Consider the following 24,684-nt stretch of genomic DNA (forward strand, 5'->3'; position numbering starts at 1 on the left):
TGCAGTATATTCAGAAATCATTCTTATGTCTATCAGGGCAATATGTTACAGCACACACTAGAGGAAAATTCACTTCCTGTTAGAAAATTTAGCCTAATCTCTACAAACTGTAAACTATAAACTCTCCATATCTGTAATTCACTATCACCTCCCTTTTAATCAACTAATTTGCTAGTTTAAGTGGATGACTATTTTTGTGTCATTGTGTATACCTTTGATAAACCAAGTTAAACCACTAAAAAGGTATATGTTAATTGCAATTCAATTGAACAGCAATTTGGAGGCTTCTGAAAAGAATTATATCCAGTGAGGCATAGAAATTCATCAGGATTTTTTCGCAGTACTTTTACAAAACATACATATTCACAAATTTTATAATATCTGCTTTCCCTATATCTTTAGCAAGTAATCATTGTTTACTTTAGTTGCTGTAAAAATTCAAGTAGTGTGTGCAACATATACTGTTTTATTGAAGGCTGTATTTCAGATATATTATCCACTCCACTATGCTTCTAGGAACCTAAGAAATTATCAAAAGGGTTTAAATTTAGTTAGTTCAGTGTGTTAGGTTATCATGTATATAGATATCAAATTTCTGACACTTGCAGTGCTATCATCTGATTTCTTTACACATGTTATTGCAGCATTGTTTAGAAACTGTCTCATATAAATTTCATTGTATTACAATACTAAGGCTAATACAGAATATATGCTTCACATAAAATCACTTTAAAAAACCAGTGGAAACATTTAAATAAAATACCTCATGCTGACTAGGACATCTCCATCCCGAAATATAAAAAGAAGGATATTTTCTTGTGTGACATCATGGAAGTTAGCATTTTTTTCATTTGCAAAGAATAAGTCTGGCTTCCAAAGACACTTAAACATAGTTGGGTCCACTGTCAGTGTATCTGAACCTCTCCAGTCATTGGGCAGTTTGAGTCTGGGGTCATTCCACTTCTGTCTTAGAAAGATGTTGACTCTATAATCCTGATCAGAAGAATAAACAAACATTAGACTAGCCAAAAGTCTAGCAAAAACCCCACAGAGAAATAAAACCATTCCACCAGACTTGGAAGAGAAAAAATTATGCCCTGATTTTTCTATCACAAAGACAGTAATCACTATTCAAATTACATTACAAAGTATTATGTTTAACAGACTTCAGTACAAACAGATTACAGCTCACTCATGATTTTGAATTCAGCAACATTCCTTAAACAAAGGATCAAATTGCCACTCCAGAGTAATTTTTGCATTCCCTCAGTAAAAGCTCCTGTTACCCAGGCATAGAGATAAGCATGCAGCAGGGCAGAGAGAGGCCATAGTTTGACTGCACTAAATGGCTGCAGGCAGCAGGCATGATATCACATCTTTCAGGATATCCTGTGAGTGCCAATTCCAGTTTACTCTCCATTTGGTTGTGGCACTCTGACGGCAAAATATATTATAAAAGCAGGAAACAGACCAGGTAGGTAATAGATTTTATACTAGACACCCAGAATACAGCCTCAGACCTTCTACCAGTGATCTGGGACTATCTTGGTAACAGGAAAACTGATGACAGCTTGCAACATAAGTACTGAGGTAGCAGGTATGGAAGGAGAAACAGAATCAGTCTCAAAGAGACAAAAATCAAGGCTTTACAGAGGAAATTTCTTTCTGAAATCAGTAGGAATCTGGCTGAAGGAAGGACAGTAGTAGAGCCATGCTCAACGAGAACCTAATTTTGCTTTTGGGAACTGGAATAGCATGTGTCTCAGGGCAAAATGATACCCTGCACGTGTTCTGTGCTTAGTGAAAGCTGTGTGCATCCAAAGGAAGAATCTGACCTAGAATGTCAGCTAGGATTTTTCAGTCTTATCTCTTAAGCCTTTTTGCTTTTTACATTTACATTTAAGCCAGTGCCTCATTTTGATGTATATGTAAACTAGGTAGATCACATACAGAGAAAGAATAAAGTTATTGCTGAAAAAAAAATTAAAATAACCCAAAAAAATGAATGAAAATTCTGTACATAAGATTATTTCTATCTCCAGTCTTCACAGTTGCTTTCTACAGTGTGTTTTGCTTTTTCATAATTGTCTATTAGGTACAAAGCCTCCTGAGATAAGGGCTGTGTCTTTCAGAGCAGTGAAAACACTGCTACTGCTCTACAATTACACCAAAATGCTAGAAATATGGGAGTGAAGATTCTCAACATATTTTTGGTTTGTTAATGGATTCTGCATACAAAAAAATTTTATAAAGTTTTTTACTCTCTCTGTCAATTACTCTCACGCATTTTTTTTTTGTTGATACAATTGAATTATCTTCTGCTATACTTACTGCATTTACAGTCCAGAGCAGGTGCCATGTTGAGACAGTCATCCTAACTTCAACCAAAAGGAGTCCACTTGGCTAAGACCCCATGCAGAATAATTTATTCTGATTTGCTCTGTATAGTTAAATACAGTGCCCACTTTCCCATGTCCAGTCCACCAGTTAAATTAGCCCAAGTATTTTTTTATTACACTATACTGTGTAATATTTTTCCTTACTGCATTGTAAGGAAAAGCAAAGCATCAAAACTCAGTACTTGTTATTTGTTGGTAGTTGGTTTTGGAAAAAATATACATAGTCTGTCTTATTTATAAAAAGACCTATGTTGTCTTGCGAAGGTAAAGAAGAAGCAAAGAATGGTTAATAGGAAGTGAATTTGTACTGGAAAGTTCTCATAGAGAAGCTTCATAATTGGAAGGAATTCAGGTCATTATCTCAGAAAGCATCTTTTCAATTATATGTATATAATTGAAAATTTCCTTTACTTGCTTCTTACTGAAGTTCCCATTCCATATGCACTCCTCTCAGTGAAAAAAAATACTCTAAACCATATGAGATAAATGCTGCATACCATTCATGCTCACAAGCATTACACTCTTGGTTACACTGAATTCTATTTCCCCATAAAGAAGTGCATTACCCTAATTTCAAACAAAATAAGGTGCCTTCTCAAAGCCATAGGCAAATGATAAGCACTGTGCAACACTTGCCTTCAGCTTACCATTCAGTAGAAGGAGATGCTTACATCACTGAAAAGCAGAATGCACTGGCAAAATAAGAATTGGAAGTAAGATCAGGTGGATGCTATTTTATTTCCTTCCTTGCTCTATTACAAATGAACTTAAACACCAAATAATCAGATGTTTGGACATTTTCAGAACTTGAGTCTGTTCCCATTTAACTCAGAGAAAGAAAAATCTCCTTAATCTAAAATGGGGAGGTTCAGGCCCAAAGTAGAGACGTTGACAGGGATACTTGGAGAGGAAGGCCACCACATACTTGAGGCAATACAGAGAATGTAAAAAAAACGCAAAGAGATGTCACAATACAAAACTGTGGCTAGCCAGACAACAATGTGCAAAATCTGCTTCTTAAAAGAGCATGCACCCTTACAGCATGTGGCAACAGTAAAGACTATGATCTGGTAAAAATTTATTTTGAAAGAAATCTGTGACCAGTCTTCTCAAATTTGCACAATGAATTTAAGATTCAGTAAGTGTATTAGAATTAGGTTGAACAGGGGCTGAAGAAGCAATCTGCATGGAGCACATGGTCTTCCTGGTGTACATTTTACAAATGTTTTTTTGAATTTGCAGAGTGATTGGCATTTTATAGTAAAGGAGAGTCAAATAGCAACTAAAAAGGCTGAAAGTAGGGGAAGAGGATGGAGGAGACATTCATCAACATCAGATGAGGATGGACCTGCCAGGTAGAAGGAAACACAGAAGTATTCTACAGGGCTTTGTTTTCCCATGTAACTCCAACAGAAAGCAAGTCATTTTCCGGGAGGTTGGGAGGCATTCTAGGAAATATTTCAGAAGTCTACTAAACAGTGTGCATGTGGCCAGAAAACCACCTCAGGCCAGAAAGCAAGCATAGCCTATACATATCTCTGCAAAACAGAGCACATAGATGATCACAAAATGCACTCAAACAAAGAAAGGCAGCATAATAGTGTTTCCGTTTAATTAAGTAAAAAATGTCATTTTTAAGACTAAAATAAGGAAACTGGATGTTTTTTACAGTCATGAATATTAAAAAGACCTTTCTGTAAGATTTTAAAGTAAAAGAGAAGGAAGAACTGGAGTTTTGTTGCTTGAGTCAGTGAAGAAAGGTCACACTGCAAGCAAAAACCTTGAACATAGATTCTGTAGACAGAAAGTCAGATCATCATCACAGTAAAAAAAATTATAGCCCCAGGGGTATTTATACCAGAAACTCTCTATCCCTAGGAATCCTTGACTGGTCATCCAGTTTAAAACAGTTTCTAAATGTGACATAATCAACCTATTATACCACAATTCTGCAGTCTCAAAAAATGTGTGAAAACTCAGGAGCAGAGTTAACATGGGATCCTTGACAAGTGGTCTAACGATAGAGAAGGAAGCAAGTTACAGGATTCAGGATAAAGGAAGCTTACTGGAATGTAGCAGCTGTGGTGTAAGCTCTTCTCCTTTTTATCTGTATGAATTCTGATTCTCTCTGTAGTTCACAAGTTCTTTTGCTTAGTTTTTTCCAAGAAACTTGCTTGATAAGTGTGCAAGCACTGCAGTTCTCTTCAATATTGAAAACACAACATGAACACTATCCTTTCTAAAGACAGAGCAAGCATTTGACCTTCAGATTCTTCATGAAGGCTTGATTAAAGTGATACAGGATTCTGGGCATAGGACCCACAAAATGGGTACTCTTTGGCTTTGAAACAAAGTAACTTCAATGATTTTCTATAAATAAATTCCCTCCTTTCTTAAATCTAAGTGGACTGTACCTCAGAAGGAGCTAATTTCAACTCTTTGAGGATGAGCCAACTGCGTAGCTAAGAATATAATTATCACAGGACCAGAAGGACAACAATCAAGGTCTTCTCTCACTGTCACTCTACACATTTGTTTGTTGGGCCTTCTACCATAATCTGTCTTCCAGTCATCTGGTACCCATTGTTATTTTTCCCCACACTTCCATCACACAAAACAAGGAATCATTGCTTTAGCATGGCTTTACCCTGACATAGATTTTGCAAAAATTTATGAGTTCAGTTATTACAGCCAGCAGTGGCTAGAGAGCAAAGCATCATCACAATAATTCATTGAATGAAAAACTTAGAAATATATTATTTCAAAGATTCCGATATCACTCCAACAAGTTTAGTAGCTTCTGGTAGTTTTAGAGACAGTCTATAAATCAATACTCCTCATGATTCTCACCAATGCCAGAGAAAGTAGAGATGCAGCCAGCCACTCTCTTCTCCAACATCAAGGAGCTTTTGCAGCAGTTCTGGTACTTCTGGAAATGTCTACTTTCTGAACACAAGAGACCCCTCTGATCCTTCACCTCCAGAAAATATTTTTGGTGCCTCACCTCCAGGAAATATTTTTCCTGTGATTCCAGAAGTACAAGTCTTTTCCTATTCTAAGCGATCCATTTCTACTGTCTGGTGTATTACCCAGACCAAGTACAATGCTATCCCCAAGAGAGAAGTGAGTCCTGAATATCCAGTGCCCACTGCAGCAGGAAGAGTTTTCCGAATAATACATGGAAGAATAGATTGACTGTTAATTTTGTCAGTGCTTCCTGTATTAGATTAAGGCAATCAAGAAGTAACCCAAATTTGACATAAACATGCTTAGCTATCATGGTGATCAGCTAGATATAGAAATCTAAATGAAAGCATAAAATAAAGTAAGGATGGTGTCTGATATTCTCAATTACAGAGAGCATGACTTATCATACAGCACATCCTAGAAAATGAGTGAGTGACCATATCAGGAAGGCACAGACAGGCATATTTACATGGTTGGGGAGAGCATACTTTTATTTTTTGGAGGGGCTGGTGGAAGCAAATCTCTCACATTCCTGTTTTGTTACTATCTGAATCTGGGTGAATTGTAAAAAAGCCTCTTTAAAAGTCATTTTTTAAAGCATGCAACTAATTTCAGAAACTTGAAAGACACTTATCTCAGTCTTACTTTCCTGCTCTTCCTCCCTGCCCCTCTTTAAATTCAAGTTCTCTTTTTATTTTCAGAAATAAATCTTGTGGCCTTTGGGCAAACTTACATTTTTTCATTTTAATGTCACTTCCCACTAATGTTGTTAGTTGACTTACTATCATTTGCAATCAGACATAAATCTCTGCTAGATAAAGAAACAAATTTTTGGCCAAGCTGCTCAAAACTGTTCCAGCCATCATTTATTTCAACTTGGAGTGTCTCTGCAGTCCTATTGAAATTTCATTAGGGTGACATGTAAGCTGGTTCTGAGTTTTAAGTGGGCACTTACTTTCAACAACAACAAAAATGTGTTTTATTGCTTATTAGTGGTATTGTGGTTTATTGCTTCTCTGCCATTATGTGTCAGAATGCTGCCTTAGTCACAGCATTAAAAAAGCAACTTGATTTTGGGAACTGCCTCAATGCCTTAGATGCAGCAGGTCACCAAAGAGATCAGGGAATGCCTCAGAACTCCCACTCAGTGCATGTCTTGGTTGAGGCTTCCATGTACTGGCACAACACGGTGCACTCCCCTCTTTTTTACACAAAAGGAAAACCTGATCAGGTCAGAACATCTTCAATAACTAAATGCACTTTTTGCCAATCTTTTTGATAGTATTTGTTGGAGACAACGTGACAAAAAAAGATCTGCAAGTCCCAAAATATCAGAAAGTGCTTTGCTGAAGGAACTCATATTTTGCAATTGATTTTATTTCCCAAAGAAACAAAAGAAGTCAAATTTGCAGTGAGGATTATTTCATCCTGTTATTGACATGCTGAAATTTTCTGGCTGAACTGGAAACACATTTTAATAAACTTCACTCCCCAGTTTATCTTTCCCATGCAGTAAATAAACAGCAAGAAAGCTATGGTAATTGATAGCCTATTCCTTTACTAATGCTCCTTGTATTCCATCACAATTTATTTACATCTTCAGACCCACATAAAATAAAGAACAAATACATTTCATCCTTATGCACCTCTGTTCTTTTTCTCTCATATACAGTCCAAGTGATTTGGGGTTTTTTGAATAACACACCAAGTAACCAATGTAATAACTCTCAGGAAGATCTTCAACTCGTACTGTCAAATGGGTTCTTCCACTGAACATAATAACTTATGGAAATTAGTCTAGCTCTTGCATCTTAGAAAAAATGGATTTCCTTTCATGTAAATCAGATTCTAGAGCTACAGATTCTAAATCTGTGGACATATATAGAGTGAAATACATTAATAGGTTTAGGTTTACAACATAAAGCACAGTCAGACAGTAACTAGCCCCATTAACTTAATTCTCAGTGTCTGCAACCACAAAAAATATTTCTATTTTATAGTTCATAATCCTCAGTCTGAAGTTTAATTTAGTAAGAAAATCTCCATTTGTACTACATGAATTTAATTTCACTCTTACCATAGTTGTCTCTTGAATTGACCCAAAGCTGTTAATGAAGATGTTAACTGCAACATCGACTGGGATTCCTTTAAAAAAAATAATTCTAGTGAGCTACACAATCCAGTAAAGGTACATTATCCTTCATTTAAACCTCCTTCATACTGGTATCACAATTTCACAACGTAACTTTATCTTTTTAAGTTAGTATATATACAGTTATCAAAGTCAATAGAAATCACTAAACCTCTTTTTAACCTAGAAGAAAAAGGGAAAAATAAAAATCCTTAGTGCAGAGAGCTAATCTTACAGAATTCCACTGACCATATATCTAAATTAATAGTGTTTGAATTCCATGATTTTCTGTTATCTCAGAAGGAGTAAGCCAGCATTCCTTTTGCACACAGTGTAATGGATAGAGGCAATTCGTATTCCTAGCAGCAGACACTTTTAACTGTCAAGGTCATAATGACACTATCATCCCAAATTACCTGTTTATGATTTATGATGAGGTTTTTCCTTATGCTTTAAGGATACCTCTTTGTGCAAGTAAAGTACATAAGCCTTTACCTGCCTGTAAAATATGAATACAGGCAGGTAAAATTATTGCATGCATCTTTCACAGCTATATAGCCTTGGTGTGAAAGAGTTGGAAATGGTTACCAATTAACCAAGAAAAATTTCTAGAAGTCAGCAGCTGTGAAGATATTAAGATGGTCTGGATTTTTTTCTCTTTTCCACAGCCAGGATTCCTGTAGTTGAAGAGGGATGGTATGACAGCTGCTACATCTGCCCCCTGTCACCCTGCAGGAATTGATTGGCAGTCATTTAATCTGGTGTTAACAGGGAGTTATCACAGAGCAAGAAGTGGCCTGATAATTCAGGGAGCTAATTATGGACCACTACTTTTATTTAGTACCTCTATGGTATGAATGTCAGGATGTCTACTAGATGCAGGTATATAATTTACACTGTTACAAATACTCAGTGGGTTTCTTCCTACTTTCAGCAGCAAAAGAGATATAAGAATATATGCATACTGTTTTGACAGACTAAGCAAATACAGTGCTAAGTAACATGTTTCTTCCAATAGCATGTTTGTTTGCATAAAATATTTTTATGCACATTTAATACATAAACTCAAACTCATTCTCTTGGTCACCAGAAATTTATGAAGATAAAATTTCACTTCTTCAGTTAAACCAGTTTGTTTGGTTTGGTTTTTTTTAATCAGACTATTAAAGTGTGAGGCTTTCGGTTATGCAGTAAGCACAATATTTCTCTTAATGCCTGATGCATGTGACAGAGCATCCGTCACATCACTAGTAGCCAAGAGTGTACTCTCTCTTCCAGATTTGAATAGGATGTGCCATCCAAGAAAATCACTCATGTGTGAGGAACATTTTAACATGGGCAAACCACTTGTCAGAAAATGTTCTTTTTCTTCCACCTCCCTCTGAGTTAAGATTACATGTCCTCCCTTTCCCTTCTGTCTTGATTCTTACCAGACTGCCAGAAGGGTTATCAAAAATACAAAGAAATCTGCACCATGCTTTGTGATTACAAGCTGATTATGCTGAAGAACAGGTAGAAAAGAGGTTGGACATTTATTCTTTGTGACAAGACTCAGTGCTAAAAACATATAAATATGGTTCTACAGAGAATAACAAAGAAGCAGTACACTCGCTGAGAACTGAGTTTAATATGTTTATAAAACTGCTACATAGAACTGAAAATAGCCTCTTCAAAAGCACAATAAACATTTAAGATTTCAAAATTTTTCATACTAGTGATATTCATGTTAAAATATCTCTTAATGCTCATATAATAATATGAGGAGCTTTAAAATGAAAGAGCTGTTTTATGTAAACTGCATTGCCTATATGTAATAAAATTGTCTACATCTCTTTAGTAGTACATTGTTTACAGAAGGTAAATAGTCTAATTCCTTAAAAGTCTAATTTACAGCCTAACTTGTGTGAATTCTTAGTGGTTTGGCAGAGAATATATATTTCAACTTTTTCCTCTCATGTAAGGATTCACACACTCTACACAGAAGAATCCTGCAACATCTGACTACCAGGGAGATGTTTTAATGGCAGAAAATGTGTTTCAATGCATTACCTAGATGGATTGCTGAAGTGTGAAGTTTTATAACTAAAACATCTTTAAAGGATTTAATAATTCCATGGTTTGCTAATAGTGATACTGCTGACCCCAACTTTTTATAGTCATCTTAAAAGGATGTCTATAGAGAAATTTGGTGGTTTAAAATGCTGTAAAGCAAAGTCCAACTAAAATGTAGAGATAAAAATATATTTTAAAACTTATTCTAGAAATTCATTTCTACACTTAAAAGTCTTTTATAAAATAAGACCAGTAGTAATAAAGCATCACATACTATTATGATAATGAAATCCTAACATATTATCTTTCATTTCAAAAGGATAAATATCTTCTGCAGCTTCACACTATCTAGGGAGGCTTCCATTAAAAAAAAAACCCCAACAACAACAACAGATATTTAGCTTGCGAGTATTATATCTACATAATTTTTCTCTGTGTGAAAAGAGAAAGAATTAAAATCCAAAGAATAAAAAAGAGGCTGAAGTATCTGACAAACCTTTGAAATTAGGCCTTATCCTGGGATCATAGCTGAGCAATAGTCTATTCAAGATATTGCTCGTAGAATTAGCAGGTACTCTTGCAAGGTCTTCAGCTGATTGCTGCCTGTAAAAAAAAGTTCATTAGTAACTACCAAGACAGAAACAATTGCATGCTTAAACTGATTTTAAAGCAATGCCATAAATGCCTTTTCACAAGCAAAAAAAAATTCATTATTTTCAGGTGCCATACTGTATAGTCTTCCTTTCCTTGAGAAGTTTCAGTATTTTTCAAGAAACTACTTGTGTAATAAACACAAATACTCTCTGACATACTCTTAACTGTAAACTTGGAAGCAAATAAACTGCAATTCACGAATTGTTCCCTTCCCTCCTAACAAAAATATGCAGAGGGACATGATTTCTTCATCAGTAGAAAGCAGCCATGTGAACTATTTTTAGTGACTGTCAGATTAGGAACCTTAGTAAATTGACAGCCACTTTGTAGGTGCCAAAGCATGCAGAGGCTTTTGGCAGTCTGCTGCTCTCACATGCCAGCTATTCCACCCAGAGCTACAGAATTGCATAATCTCTTTGTCAAGTGCTAATAAAAGCTTTACTACAGAAAACAAGGCCTTGGACTCTCTCATTTTGCAGAGGGAATTTAAACATCTTCATTACCTTGCCATTATTGTGCTGGGTGTTAAATGAAAACCCTTGCTGCAATTAAAAAAAATTTGTGACAGGTAAATGTAGCTACAAGAGTACATGAAATTGAGTGTAATAAAAAGCAATATGGGTGAGTCAGTGCCCTCCCCAGGTATTTTAAACACCAAGCAGGCTCATAATTGTATGTAAATGAATTTGTATATTTCCAGAACCTGTTCAGTGACTGTTTCCCGTTTTGAATTCTGTCTCATAATCACTTTTCCATCCCTTTTATGATTACTTTGCTGTCTTTCTGTCATTGTAATTCAGTAACCAGGATGCCATGTAAAGACAAGAGAAACACCCTACATAGGTATAATTCATATGCATCAACATTATCACCTCTTGCAAACTAATGTACAAATGTATTTTTAAAAATGATCAAGTTTATTTCCTTAATGTTTTCCATAATCAGCATCAGCCGCTGTTGCCTTCCTCTCCCTGTAGTTTCTTTTTTTCATTATTGTTTCCTATACCAATGTCAGTTTGACAGACTTACAGGTTATTCTGTATAACAGCTAAGTTTTTTTTCTTCTCATCCTTCAGTTTCCCTCATGTCCTCTGGGATTTCTGCCTTATTTAAACATTTTTTGAAGAAAATATTAACTCTACAGAAGGATTTTAACCAGTTTAAAAAAAAAAACAAAAAAAACCCCACCACATGAATGTATTAGACGTCCTGATTTTAAAATGTCCAATTATGGTAGCTCCTGTTCAGCATTTGCTTTATTGATTACTGAGAAATTAATTAATTAATAAATATCAGCATAGCATGACATTGGCATTTGATTGAAAACTGGAGATGAGACCCAAGCCTAGCCCTTGAAGAGCTTTTATTAATAACCTTACCTTTAAAAACAACTGCTTTAACTCAAACCATAAGGGCAAAGGGAATCAGATTTGCTGACTTGGTAGCACTCACTATGCCTTCCCAAAGAGATTTAATCTTCTCAGTTAATGTTTAACAACTAAAATATTTATAAATAAAACTATGAAGGAGTTCCCTATTATTAAAAACATGTCAACCATTATGAAAACATAAATGCATTTTATTATATCATAGTCTCCTTGATACCCATTGAGCATTTTATTGTTCAGGAAAAAAATAATCAGATTTCTGTCTTCTTTGTTGCATTCAGGATATTTCTGAAACCTAAAGCTGCATATCTGCTTAGCTAGCTAGCTTAGCTTAGCTTTTCTTGTATTTGCTTGATGTTATAAATGAGAAAAATATTATGGCAATAAAATGGCACTAAATCCTCCTTGAAATTTTGACTACTAAGCAGTAATTAGAAGGATAAATATGCATTCCAAAAACTACACAGAGATGTACCTACCAAGAAATATGTATCCAGGAGGATATCTTAAATTATAGGATGCAGGAAAAGAATTGTGGAGCAGCACTTTAAGTGGCTGCTGTATATAATTCCCCACCCATCTCTTGCAGTAAACACACTATAACCTCAGTGATCTGTAACAACCACATAGGTGAACTAATTGTTCCAGCAGAACTTCTCCAGAGATAATTGGTCTTCTAATAAAAAAGGAAGCATTTACTTCTAACAACATATATTAACTTCCTGTTATGTATACAGATTTGCATGTTCTGTATACAATAAGCCTCTGCTAATTTAATATTAGAGCAATTAAAAAAGGAATATGTGTTCTAACTCTTTTCTTAATAATTGAAAAATTCTCTTTCAAACAATCCTCCCAGGGCTGAGTTTTTATATTTTACTTAGAATTGGATCATTATGCAAAAGAATTAGTTTATTTCTTCATTTGGTCAGGCAGCTGGACTAGATGATCATTGAAGGTCCCTTCCAGCTGAAATGTTCTATTCTATTCTATTCTATTCTATTCTATTCTATTCTATTCTATTCTATTCCATTCCATTCCATTCCATTCCATTTCTGTAATTTTGAGATGTGTTTGGTTTTCAGTGCTGACCTTTACCAATGAAGAGGTTGCTATACCATAAATCCATTAGAGGTTGCTAATACCATAAATCAGCTTGGTATACTTTTTGTGCTGTTACCACTAGCTGGACAAAAGGAAAACAAAAGATAAAGATTATTTTCAATTTTCTAAAAAGAGCAATTCAGAAATAAATGTTCATTTAGCTATTAAAAAGGCAGAAAAGCACTCTGTATGCTGTGTTTTATCAGATACAGAAAGGTTCATGCCACTGCTTCCTTGCAAGTCTCACAAATTAACATCTAAAACATCTACATCAGATGTCTACAAAAGGTACACTCATAAAATAATCTACTTAATACTGAAAATAAGATTTCTTTCTAAATTATGTATGTCCAGTACAATGCAATATGAAAACAAATCAAAGCAACAACTAATGAACAAACTTAATTTTTTTTTTATTTTTGTCATGGGTTATACAAAAAAGTTCATTAAATAGTGAAAACAGTAATCTGAACTACACAGGATAACATGGGCATATAAATGAAACACAGATGCTCATAAAAAGTAATGAGGAAAAGAGAAAAAAATTGGGAAATTAAATGAGTGAGCAGCAAACAGCAAAAGAAAGCCAAATAAAGCTGACATGTTTATTTGTCTCTTCAAGTAAGAGGAATAAAGCGGCAGCTTTGTGAGATCTGAGCTGCACTGCGGAAGTATATTAATACAAATATCTGTTCAGGTTGTTTGTTCAAAAGCCATCCAGAAATAGGGCAAAGGAGACTCATTGCACTGGAAAGACAGTGATGGGAAGAACAACGACAGCATAGCTTGCTGGTAAAGAACACCAGAATCACATCTTCCACAAGTCCTTGGGTTGTGTTTTGAACTTACACAAGTGTCCTTGCTTATCTAAGAACCAAGTGAAATTCTTACACATTTGTCCTTGCTTATCTAAGAATCAAGTGAAATACAATGACATTGGCTGCTTTGAGTTATGAGGACAAGCACTGAGATTCAGTATTTGCTACTTTTAAAGGTCACTTCGAATGAAGTCGTTGAAATAGCTACTGGGAAAAAAAAGCTCTGCTGAGTATCAGTCATATTTTCACTGTGGTTCTTTTACAGAATGCTGTCATTAAACTACCGTCATTGAACAGAACACAAGGAAACTTCACCACAATAACTGGATTTCTTTCTGAGAGCCTTGCTGACCAAAATGCCTAGATTTCACCTGCAAATCAATACATCAGATGTGTTCCTTGGGATGAGTTAAGAAGTTAACCACACTTTTATAGTGACAGATGAGCAAAAAGACCTAATGAGAAAGTTAATGGGATGTGTTAGGTGCTTGGATAAAGAGGTTGGAACTACTAATGTGAGACATTGACCTACAACCGCAACCACCCTGGTTTAATTGGCCATTATAGAATGAATTAATGAGAGGCATATTTGTATACTACATAAGATAAAAAGGATTTGAGCTGAGATCTGCCTTTCTAGAAGAATCTTACTTCAGTGTGCTAAATGCTGAGTCCCACATAACAACACATCGACTGAGAAGTTATTTACCATTTTTTCTAATTCAGCCTCCAATTTTCCCACTTGTAAAAAGCTGGTAACTTCAATTTCCACCAGTTTCAGCATGAATTTTAATTTTAATGCATTTATTTCAACCTGTGTTGAATGCATGTGGAGCTGATGGAAAGCATTTAGAAACAGGAATGTAGCATTCTTCATGGTAATTCACGAGTTCTAAGCAAGATACAGTAAATACCAAAGGATAAGGCAACAGAAGCCTCACAGTTGCTATGAAGAAAATTTAAAAGCAAGTAATTGTAAAGCTAGAACTTTCCCTACCAAAAAAATTTACCTAAGTAACAATTAAAAAAGCCCACACAATCAACATAAAAAATACTCAAACCCAAACTGATTTTTCTGTCTCTGAATAAATAAAATGGAAAACAACCAGCATTCTTGCATACACTTCTTCAAACAGTGTCCTCACAATCCAGAGAGAAAACAAGGTACGGTTAGTCTTTTGCTATAACATCCCTGTGTGAAATGCCTGATGTTTCAGAGGTTACATCTGAATCAAAGAATTGCTTTACATACTGTATTTCACAGGACATGCAGTAAGCTGCTCATCTCCTCTTCCAATGCAGCCCTACACATTTCATCACTGCCTTTGAAGATCATGACCAACATTTTAAGTTGATGGCAACAGGTAATTATTTTCATAATTCACTAATCAAAATCCAGAATTTTAGATAAGCAGATATGCATGGCAAAAGGAAGCATGTATTATACTTGGTTTGAAATTTATATAGCTTTACATTTGTGTTAGGCAAATGTGTCAGAAGACATTATATTTCTATAGGTCATCATGACATTTATTCTCTCAGAGCTCACTGAAGTTACAAGGAGTCCTTTCCACATGCGGTGCTATAGGAGGAAAGAATATAAACAATATTCTGCACAAACAGGAAGGAAAGCATTTTCATAGTTCTAAATTACTGACAGATAAAAATACATGATGGAAACTGATGATGGAAACTGACATTTGAGTCATGTAAAATGGCTGTGTACATGTGAGAAAGATAAAAATAGGTATGGGGAACATAATATCTATCTATTATCCCACCATATATTTTAAGTACAATTTTCCTGGTATAAACTATCAGTGTTCTGATTTGCAGGCATTTGATTTTTTGAGTGCAATAACTCTAAGCATAAAAACAAGTTAATACATATAAATGACATACTATATAACTCTTCTGAGTGATCTCTCTAATCTCTAGTATGTTTAATAGCTACATTTTCAAACTGTGCAAGGTGACTTATCTATTCCTAAGAAGATTCATTACAATTACTCCAGTGAAAAGTAGTATCACTAATTACACTAAAACTATGGAACTCTGAGTCACCATTTACATGCCTTCACAAATGAAGTTGACAGCTAAACACCTAAAATGAGACAGGTAGCTACAGTACTGAAATTTGGAGGTAGTGCAGTGTGGTGAAAAAAAGAGAAAGGTTCCTTCATAGCTAATTTGGAACAGAAACCCAGATTAGGCACCCTGAATTTTGAACTGCGAGTTGAGGGGGTGAAACAGCTTGTCTTTCATCTCATGTTGTAGCCAGACCAAAGAGAATAGTCTCCTAATGTGGACATGCACACAACCTTCCTGCAGTTAGGTAGTGTCAATAGCTGTTAGTGTCGCTGCTTCAGTCCTTGTCTTGCAGAAACCTCTCAAATCCAGCTTTGGTTTCATAATTCAACATTCCCAGGGTTAGACACCTTAAGGACTCTTTATATGGGAATCTGAAGTGCCTTATTAGTTACTAAACTTGAGAAAAGCAAGCTGGTTCATCTGCCTGCCACAGAGCTGACAGCCCCCAAACCAACAGAGCCAGGTTAGCATGGTATTTCACCCAGCCTGAACTGGTACTGCTCTCAGCAATGTGGTTTTTTGCTGAAGTTAGCTTGCTTGCTCCTAGCTTAGGCATCTCTGCATCCCGCCAAAGTCACCACCTATGACCCCTGTGCATAATAGGTGTCTTGTGGTGTCTTGATATAGCATACAGATGTAAACAGGATAAGCATCCAAACGTTTAAGCAACACTTTGGAATTAATTTATCTACATCAGTTCCATACCCCAATATTTTCTTTACAAATGCTTTTGTAAAGAAAGCATTTTGCAAAGAGCATTCTTTACAAATGCTCTAATATGGAGACAATAGAAGGACCTTGGTAAAATCTAACCACCTGCATGGTGGTTTAAGTGGAGATATAAGAGGAAAATATAAGTTGAGATACATTCTGTATAATTTGCCTTAACAACAGAGTTTAGACCTATGGTTTTGCTTGGGCTTGGGTAAAGATGGTGCAATTCAACCCACAGATCCAAGTTTTTTCTCAGTCTGGAGGTTGTATATGAAATACAAAATCTGTAACTTTTCCACACAATTTTGGTGTCTCACCACTCCAATGTTGAGAACGGAGCAAACGTTGCTCACCGAGAGGGAAAGTTACTGAATGAGAACCAGCCTATCATGCTTAACTACTGCTTTACAAGGCAGCTTGGGTTTTGCTTATACAGCTTTATCTTTTACTGCCCACCACATTTAACCATTTTGAAAACAAATTCGCAAACCTTCTGGAATGTGGCCCTATCTGTCTGGGATCACAGCTTTCCATGAGAGTTACATGATACAGAATAATAAAAGCATTCACCAACTGCTGTTACTAAAGGGCAAAAGAATTTTTATAGGAACAAGACCTAGGCTCTGAAAAGTACTTATCAATGGAATGACACTCAGATGTATCTCCTTCCACAACCAAATTCAGGCTTTCCTTTCAACTTCCTTCTACCTCCTCCCACAAAGTGCATAAACCCTTCCACCACACCTACAAATGAAAATGTTCACAGACTATCAACAGCGTCTTCTAGATGATGGGAATGAAGAGAGACATGATGCCACTTTCCCAGCAATTACATTTTGGAGTTGATCAGATACAGATAGAGAGGTGATGTATACCCAAACGCTTGATAAAAAAGTTACAGTTCATGAAGAAGTGGAGAGGAGCCACAGTGTAAAATATATTTTGAACTTTTACTTTAGTTTTAGTAGGAAGAGCATGACAGAAGCCTAAAGTTAACCAAGAGAAATTTGAGGACAGAGTTTCAAATAACTCTGCTTTAAACACATCAAAGTCTTTTTTTCCCTAGTTCCACAGTCTTTGTTGTTGTTTTTTAAAAGAAGCTGTTTATTGAACTTTCGCATCTGTGACCTTTCTAAGCTTCTGCCCTGGCAGATGGCACAAGCCATGTTTTCTGGAGGGCTTAGAGGGCCATTTCACAGTTTCTGAAGTAGCTGATATGCTTTGTTCAATACAAGCCAAATATGATTTGTACTCTGGCTTTGTGCATAAAAAAGGTCTCTGTAGATATTATACAGTATTTAGTAAATCATCCTCAAGAATATAAATCTCCATGTGGACAAATGCATAAAGGTGAAGAGATATGCTGTTTTCAAAGCACAGTCTAGACAAAAGGATGAGATTTAGGGACTGAGGTTTTGCTCTCAGCATTGCTGTGGCATTAGGGATGCTGAGAGATCTTCCAAAGTGAAAGCTGTGCAAGTGAACAGCTGAGTCATCCTAAACTATAATCAACAGGGATAGCTGTGATGATGACCACAGTCATTACTGGTTTTGTTAGCTGCTATGTGACACTCTAACTTATCTATTCCTTCTCTAGTACTGTAATAACCAAGCTTCCCTTTCCTTATAGTTTCATTTGTCTAGAGATCTTGAGTAGTTTTGAGTAGAGACCTTCCAGGCTGCTACGGATTATGGAGATAACAGCAGCAGCAGCTCAAACACCATGAAATAACTGAAGTGTTTATTATGGTATAACAAAAGGAGAAACACTTTTCAGCAGTCCTCTAAGTCACAGCTAACCGTCCCACATGTTTAAGAAAAGCAAGGTATTACGAGGAATTATGAAGAAATTAATAATAGCTAAGTAACAAAGTCTGTGAGCAGGAAAGAGACTAAAGTAATTTAATCCATCTGCAGCTGTATAAAAATCATCTGTATTAAGTATATGAAATTTCAAAATAAGCTTTGTAAACAGTAATACACTTTTTTTTTTCTTGAAGAGATAAGCCTGATTTTTTTTTTTACAGACTTTCCATGGAAACAAAAGGCAAAAGTTTTGTTACTAAAGCTTTGTATTTCATTGCACTTTTATCTGTGGAAGCCAGTTTCTCAGATTTCTGGTGTAAAACTCCCTATTATAACATTTTTAGGCCCAATATGTCAATTTCTTTGTTAATCAGCAAAGATTCAGGAATCAGACAGAAGTATAATTATTCTATGTTTCACTTGTAAAGCCTCAGGTAAGAAGGAAAATGATCTAAATGTAGGACGTGAAATCTTACATCTGTTCTGAGAAAGCATTAAATCAAAGTAAGAACCAAATGATTAAGCCTCAGTTTCAAGAAACTCTTCAATAAAAACCTAGGAAAAATAGTTTCAGGAATAAATGAAAATAAGATGGCAAATCAAGCCACTATCACACTATGCACTGAGAAGTACAGCATCATGAACAATCACCAGGGTTTGCTCTAAGATACAAAGATACAAAAGATACAAAATAGAATTTTCCTGATTTAAGGAAGCAAATATCTGTTTATGAGACAATAATGAACTTTTTATGTGGTTTCTAATCAGCTTTTTTTCATCTTATCCTAAGAGTAGTTAATTTTATGCCAGAGGGGTGCATTTGGCAAAAGCTTATATTCTGGAGAGCCATAAAAGGAAAAGTTAAAGTAAGCTTAATTTTTATCCAAGAAAATTCATGATAAAGTCCCAAGCCAGTCTTGTAGCCATCCTTTTCTTAACATCAAATTAAGAAACTCAGGCAGTAATATGAGATTAAATATAAGTTTTTCCTAAATAATGATTTGCATAGATTTGGATTTCATTATAAAGTTTGCAAGACTGCTCTGTATACAACTACTAATGCAGTTTTTTGTTCTCTTGAAGAATTAAAATTTAGCTTTTCACATGCTGCAAGGAGATAAAAGGCAATAATTTGTTACAGTTAAGCTTTAAACTTTATTGCACCAGTAACCAATGCAAATTAAAGGTGAATTAAGAGTTTAACTTATAAATGTACATTTACATTAGGAATTTGTATGATTTGATTTTATAAATAATACAAATTTTTTGGGGTTAAAAAATAAAATGCATTCTTCTAATATATTTCTTTCATGATTACTAGGAAATTTTTCATTTAGACACTTTCTTGAGTAGTTTTACTCAGCCCTTATAGTGTCACTTGATTTCCTCTCCACTGCATTGTTTTGGCTAGATTCTGAGGAAAGATTGCTTGCTATTTTCACAAAGAAAAAATTACTACTAGTAGGCAACCTCTTTTACAACACAGAGTGCCACCAAATCAAGAAGTTTCGCGAAAGATCATTTAAAAAATGCTGATGATTGGAAGTTTGCCAACAGCAGCCTGAGTTAAGAGAGCATTGGACAGTTTCTGTGCCAGACAGAGCTGATTTGCATTGCTCATTCACATGACAGGTCTTCTAGATGCCAGCCACTCAAACAGCAACCCCACTATTACAAGTGGTTGTTCCTCAAGCTGTGAACTTCAGCCAAGTGCGATATGGACAACTTGGTCATTATTCAGGAGATCAAGCAGGACTCATTGCTACGACAAATCTTGCCAGCAGCACTGCACAATGGATCAACAAGTACTGGATTCACCAGTATTTTTGCAGACAGATTCAACTGGAAAAGTATCACTTTGAAAATGATAGCATGTATTCAATGTTTTTTCAAGTGTATTGGTGACAAATGACATCATATTTAATGGTACCAAGAAATACAGGGCTTAAAATAAAAATAAACAAGAAAAATCTACTCACTTACAAAGATAAAATGACATTGTTGTTTTGAATTCTGATAAGACTAAGTCAAGAACAGGGGGAAATGCTGGCTATTTAAACAAGACCATGGAAGACCTGGATTCAGTTCCCAGCTGCCTAATTCACTTTCCAAGGGCTTCTGTTCTGATGACTGTCCTGGGAACCCTGACATTTCTCTTCTTGCTATAAACTCTCACAGTAGCTCAGACCAAAAGCTTCATCCCAAACTCAACTTAAATTTTAAAAGGGAAAGAATAGGTAGGGGTCATTTCAGATGAGTCATGATCACATTTTAGACATACCTTAATGTACTCAAATCTAACAACAAATATAATTTTTTAGGTTTGATATAAAAAAAAAGAGAAGGAAGACATGCATCATATGTAGAAACATCTTAAAATTTGAGGCTACAAATAAACATCACTGTCAATATTTGAAAAGAATGGAAACTTTAAAAAATATTACTTGAATAATGTATCTGTCTGATTATTCTGCTTTTACTTTGTTTTTTCTTTGGAACAAGTTGATTAATGCTAAATAACCAGTCTAACATTCTGTACCTCTTCTTTTATGGTCAAAGAAAAAATATGTTTTAACTTTGTCTAAACAATTTTAATATTTCAGTCATAGCAATTTTCTACACTTACTGGCAACTTATCATAGTCCATCAATCTTTTCCTCAGATATTTACAATGTAACACTAACAAATGAGTAAGGCTGGCCAAGAAAATTATAAAAATATCACTCGCAAATAAAATATTGTCCTATGGATCACAATGTAAAGTGTGGTAGGCATTAGAAAGAGGGAGTATTTTTAACATCAATTAATCATAGGTGTCCAGAACACATCCTCTATTCAACTGGGCAAACATAGATTATAATTTCTGTATTTTTACAGGGAGACTATTCCATAAGTGCATACTTTATAGCAACAATCAATACAGACACCTCCATAAAAGTTACAGAATTATACACGATTGATGAAAGATGCTGAAGACCTTAGTCCTATTCAACATGCAACAAGAATGTGTGTAGGGCAAGCCTTCTCTTACAGAACTAGCTAACCAGAAGCTGAAATTCATCATGACAGTTTTGAACCCTCCTTGCTTTCCCCAATACACCTGCAACATGATGCTAGACAGCACAGCAATATGGGACCATGCCACTGTGAACCCATAAATAGCAAGGCACCTTAGCAAGGTGCTGAAATCCACCACAAGAAAAGCAACAATTACTGCAGCTTAGATTTTCCCTTGCACTAAAACAGAAGACTTGATGTAGAAGGAACACAATGACAGATGCTGGTCAACCCATTCCAACCACAGACCCCATCCTCTCAGCAGAAAGCATCACCTTCTACTGCAATTGCCACATAATTTCCACTGTTAAAAACAGGGCAGGATCATCATCATACAAAAGCATAAAAGAAAGCAGGAACATACGATGGACATAGATATTGCTTCTTTTTCCCTTTTCCTTTCTTTGAAGACTTCTCTTTGGAATAGACTTCTTCAACCCATAAGGAGAATGAGATGAAACATAAAATTGCTAGTAAGAACTTCATCTTGAAGGTTACGCTTCAGAGAAATCTTCAGTCTGTGGTAAAAGAAAGTAGTTTATGTTAGTAGGGCTGGATATGGCAAAAGGAAATACATACCTGCAAAAAGTAAACAAGTATTTCATGGGAGTTGGGTTTTTTGTTGTCCTTCGTCAGCCGTTGGAGAGAGAATCTGTTCACATGTACCCCTGACATGAAACTGACTTAGGCAATTTCCAGAGAGTCAAGTAGCTTCCCAAAGTTGAAACTGACAGTAAGGAACAGATTTAAATGCAGGTTTGCTTCAGTGTGTTCAAGAAAAGTGATGTCTTTCAAAGACTGCCTAACTGAAAATATTCCAAGAAGCTTGGAAAAGGGTTCCACACCAGAAATGTATCAACTGCATTAAATACAATGTCAACCAGTCATGTAGCAAGGCGAGGAACTGCAAGCTCTCTATGACCTTGCACAGATAAAATAGCAATCATTTCAACGATGGCTATGACAGGAGGTTATAAATACAATTTTATGTACAGAATTTAAACACAATAATTTTGTATGAAGCATTTCCACTGCAGAGCCAGCACTGACAGGGCCTTGCAAAGATGACTAAACACAACCCGCAATACTATGCTTTATTGCATCGTGCTCAGCGTAATATTTAAACTTCTCTGGGGCAAAAGCACGTACCCCAAAGGCCAGGAGATGACTCTGTGTTCGGCCAGAGGCAGCCCCACCTGCCCCTGGCCACACCACTGCGGCACCCAAGGCATTTTCTATTTGTTTGCCATTCCACATATAATTCCCATACATTTCCTTGGGCCAACAGAAATCTCGCAGATGCCTCAGAACCTGCTGCATTTTCCACTTTTATTTATTAGGAATTTTCCCCGCACTCTTTCCAAAGAACCGTGCCTCTCCCTCTTTTCCCCCACCTCTGGGAGGTACCGGGATGCTTCGGCTGCCCCTTCCCCAGGAGCCGCGGCACCGTCACCCCCCCGGCCCGGCCGGGAAAGGTCGCGGGTCTGCCCCTGCCGCCACCGGCCCCTGTCCTGGCCTTCCGGCCCGAGGCCTCCCACGGCCCCGGCACCGGGCAGGGAGCGGCCTCCCCTCCGCGCTGCCGGCTCTCCGCGGGGAGCGGGAGAACGAGACGAGCGGGGCTCCCCTGGCGGCCCCGGCAGCACCCCCGCCCGGGCCGTGCCCCAGCGCCGCCCGCCGCCGCCCCACGGCGCTGGCCGAGGTGCTGACGGGCTCGGCCGTGCCGCCCGGCGGAACGGGGCCCTCGGGCCGGACCCTCGATCCCCGCCCGCCCCACCGGGGAGCGGGCCTCGCCCGCACACGCGGCCCCGCCGCCGCCCGCGCCCCGCGCTCACCGCCGGACGCTGCGATCCCCCCGCGCTCAGCGGCGGCGACGGCGGCCCGGGAGCGGGCGGGCCATGCCGCGGCCCGGCCGCAGCGACAGCGCGGCTCCTCCGGCGGCGGAGCGAGCCCCTACCTCCGGCGGTGCCTCCGCGGCCAGTGAGCATGTGCGGCGCCGCGGCGCTCCCCAGCGAGCACGTCCCGGAGCCCGCCCACACTCGGGCACTGCGCACCGGGAGGGGCAGCGGGGCCGCCAGCCCGGACCCCGGCCCTGCCGCCGCTGGAGAAGGGGCACCGGCGGGGCGGTGGGAGGTGGGGAAGGCGGTGACGAGACGAAGCATCCTCTGGTCTCTGGCGGGAAGAAAATGCGTTCGATAGTGGTGTTGGGAGATACCTAACAGAGTTGGCAGGAACAAGAGAATATTAGCGAGGGGGACTGAGTAGGATGAGAGGAAGAGGGAGTGCAGGCTTGCACAGGTTAGTGGAATGGTGGATCAATGGGCCGAGGCCAATTGTATCAGGTTCAACAAGGCCAAGTGCAGCATCCTGCCCTTGCAGGGCTACGGGCTGGGGAAGAGTGACTGCAAAGCTGCCCAAAGGACTCTGGGGCTGCTGGTCAACAGCAGCTGAACATGAGCCAGCGTGTGCACAGGTGGCCAAGAAGGCCAGTGGCATCCTGGCCTGGATCAGCAATGGTGTGGCCAGCAGGACCAGGGCAGTGATTGTCCCTCTGTACTCGGCACTGGTGAGGCCGCACCTCAAATCCTGTGTTCAGTTTTGGGCCCCTCACTACGGGAAGGACATTGATGTGCTGTAGAGAGTCCAGAGTACTCTGGACCAAAGACCAGACTCTGGTGGAGGGTCTGGATAGTAAGTCCTATGGAGAGCAGCTGAGAGCTGGGCATGCTTAGCCTGGAGAAAAGAAGGCTCAGACAAGACTTTTCTGGTCTCGACAGCTGAAAAGAAATTGTATAAGGTGAGGATAGATTACTTTTCCAGCAGTCCCTTACTAGGCCTGAGGAAGGGGCAGGAGGCAGCCCAGGACACCAGGGTGGGCAGGGAGAACTTGCCAGCCCACCTTCCACTCTGCACAGCCTTATCTTGGTTTCAGTGCAGATGCATCAACCAGGTCTAGGCTGATGTAGGGCCAGGGCATAGACTCAGCTCCCTGGGATGAGGACCAGCTCCTTTTCTCTTTTATTGTCCCACAAGCAGCCAGAGAGATGACTCTAGCATTGCTGGTGCTCTCCTGTTTAGATATAGCCATAAAGGTGGAAGTCATTCCCGTCTGGCCTCTGGATGCAGGTGACAGTAGGATATGGCTGAGTTGCCATGTGCTCCAACTTGGCATGTCACATTGTGAGCCTGTGTGAGAACCTTCACACAACACACATGGAAAACTAGCAAGGAAAGAACAAGATATGCTGCCATCAGCTTGTAGTGAGGACTACCTTGTTTAAGTGTGATTTTTAAAATTTCAGGATGGTTGAACTCAGACATTTGTATGCACACTTTGTGCATGCAGCAGCACTTCTCCATCACCATGGGCATTTTCCTACTAGAAGCTTGCCCTCCCTTCCAACTTGCTTGGACTACCCCAGACACCCTTTACCCTGGGATGTGGCCATGGTCTGATGCTTTTCAGAGTGGTGGGAAGAAAGGCCAGGAAGTGCATGTGCCACAGA

The 24,684-nt window shown here is 38.1% G+C and overlaps 1 protein-coding gene across 2 annotated transcripts in view; it reads right to left on the bottom strand.

Moving 5' to 3' along the window:
- Window positions 1-23,192, bottom strand: part of GLRB (glycine receptor beta) — a 47,582-nt gene extending 24,390 nt beyond the window's left edge. The window contains exons 1-5 of one of the 2 annotated variants that reach the window (XM_054290488.1): window positions 23,136-23,192; window positions 21,546-21,699; window positions 10,046-10,152; window positions 7,444-7,511; window positions 764-993 (exon numbers count right to left, since the gene is read on the bottom strand). In XM_054290488.1, the coding sequence (XP_054146463.1) occupies window positions 764-993; window positions 7,444-7,511; window positions 10,046-10,152; window positions 21,546-21,667 (527 nt within the window). In that variant the 5' untranslated portion in view covers window positions 21,668-21,699; window positions 23,136-23,192. Of the gene's footprint in view, window positions 1-763; window positions 994-7,443; window positions 7,512-10,045; window positions 10,153-21,545; window positions 21,700-23,013; window positions 23,093-23,135 lie in introns of those variants that run through there. The other variant, XM_054290479.1, reaches the window with a different exon arrangement.
- Between the last annotated feature and the right edge of the window lie 1,492 nt (window positions 23,193-24,684).

Source organism: Melozone crissalis, unplaced genomic scaffold, assembly GCF_028551555.1.
Source record: "Melozone crissalis strain CALT ecotype California unplaced genomic scaffold, PUWL_Pcris_2 ptg000006l_1, whole genome shotgun sequence".
NCBI classification, from domain to species: Eukaryota; Metazoa; Chordata; class Aves; order Passeriformes; family Passerellidae; genus Melozone; species Melozone crissalis.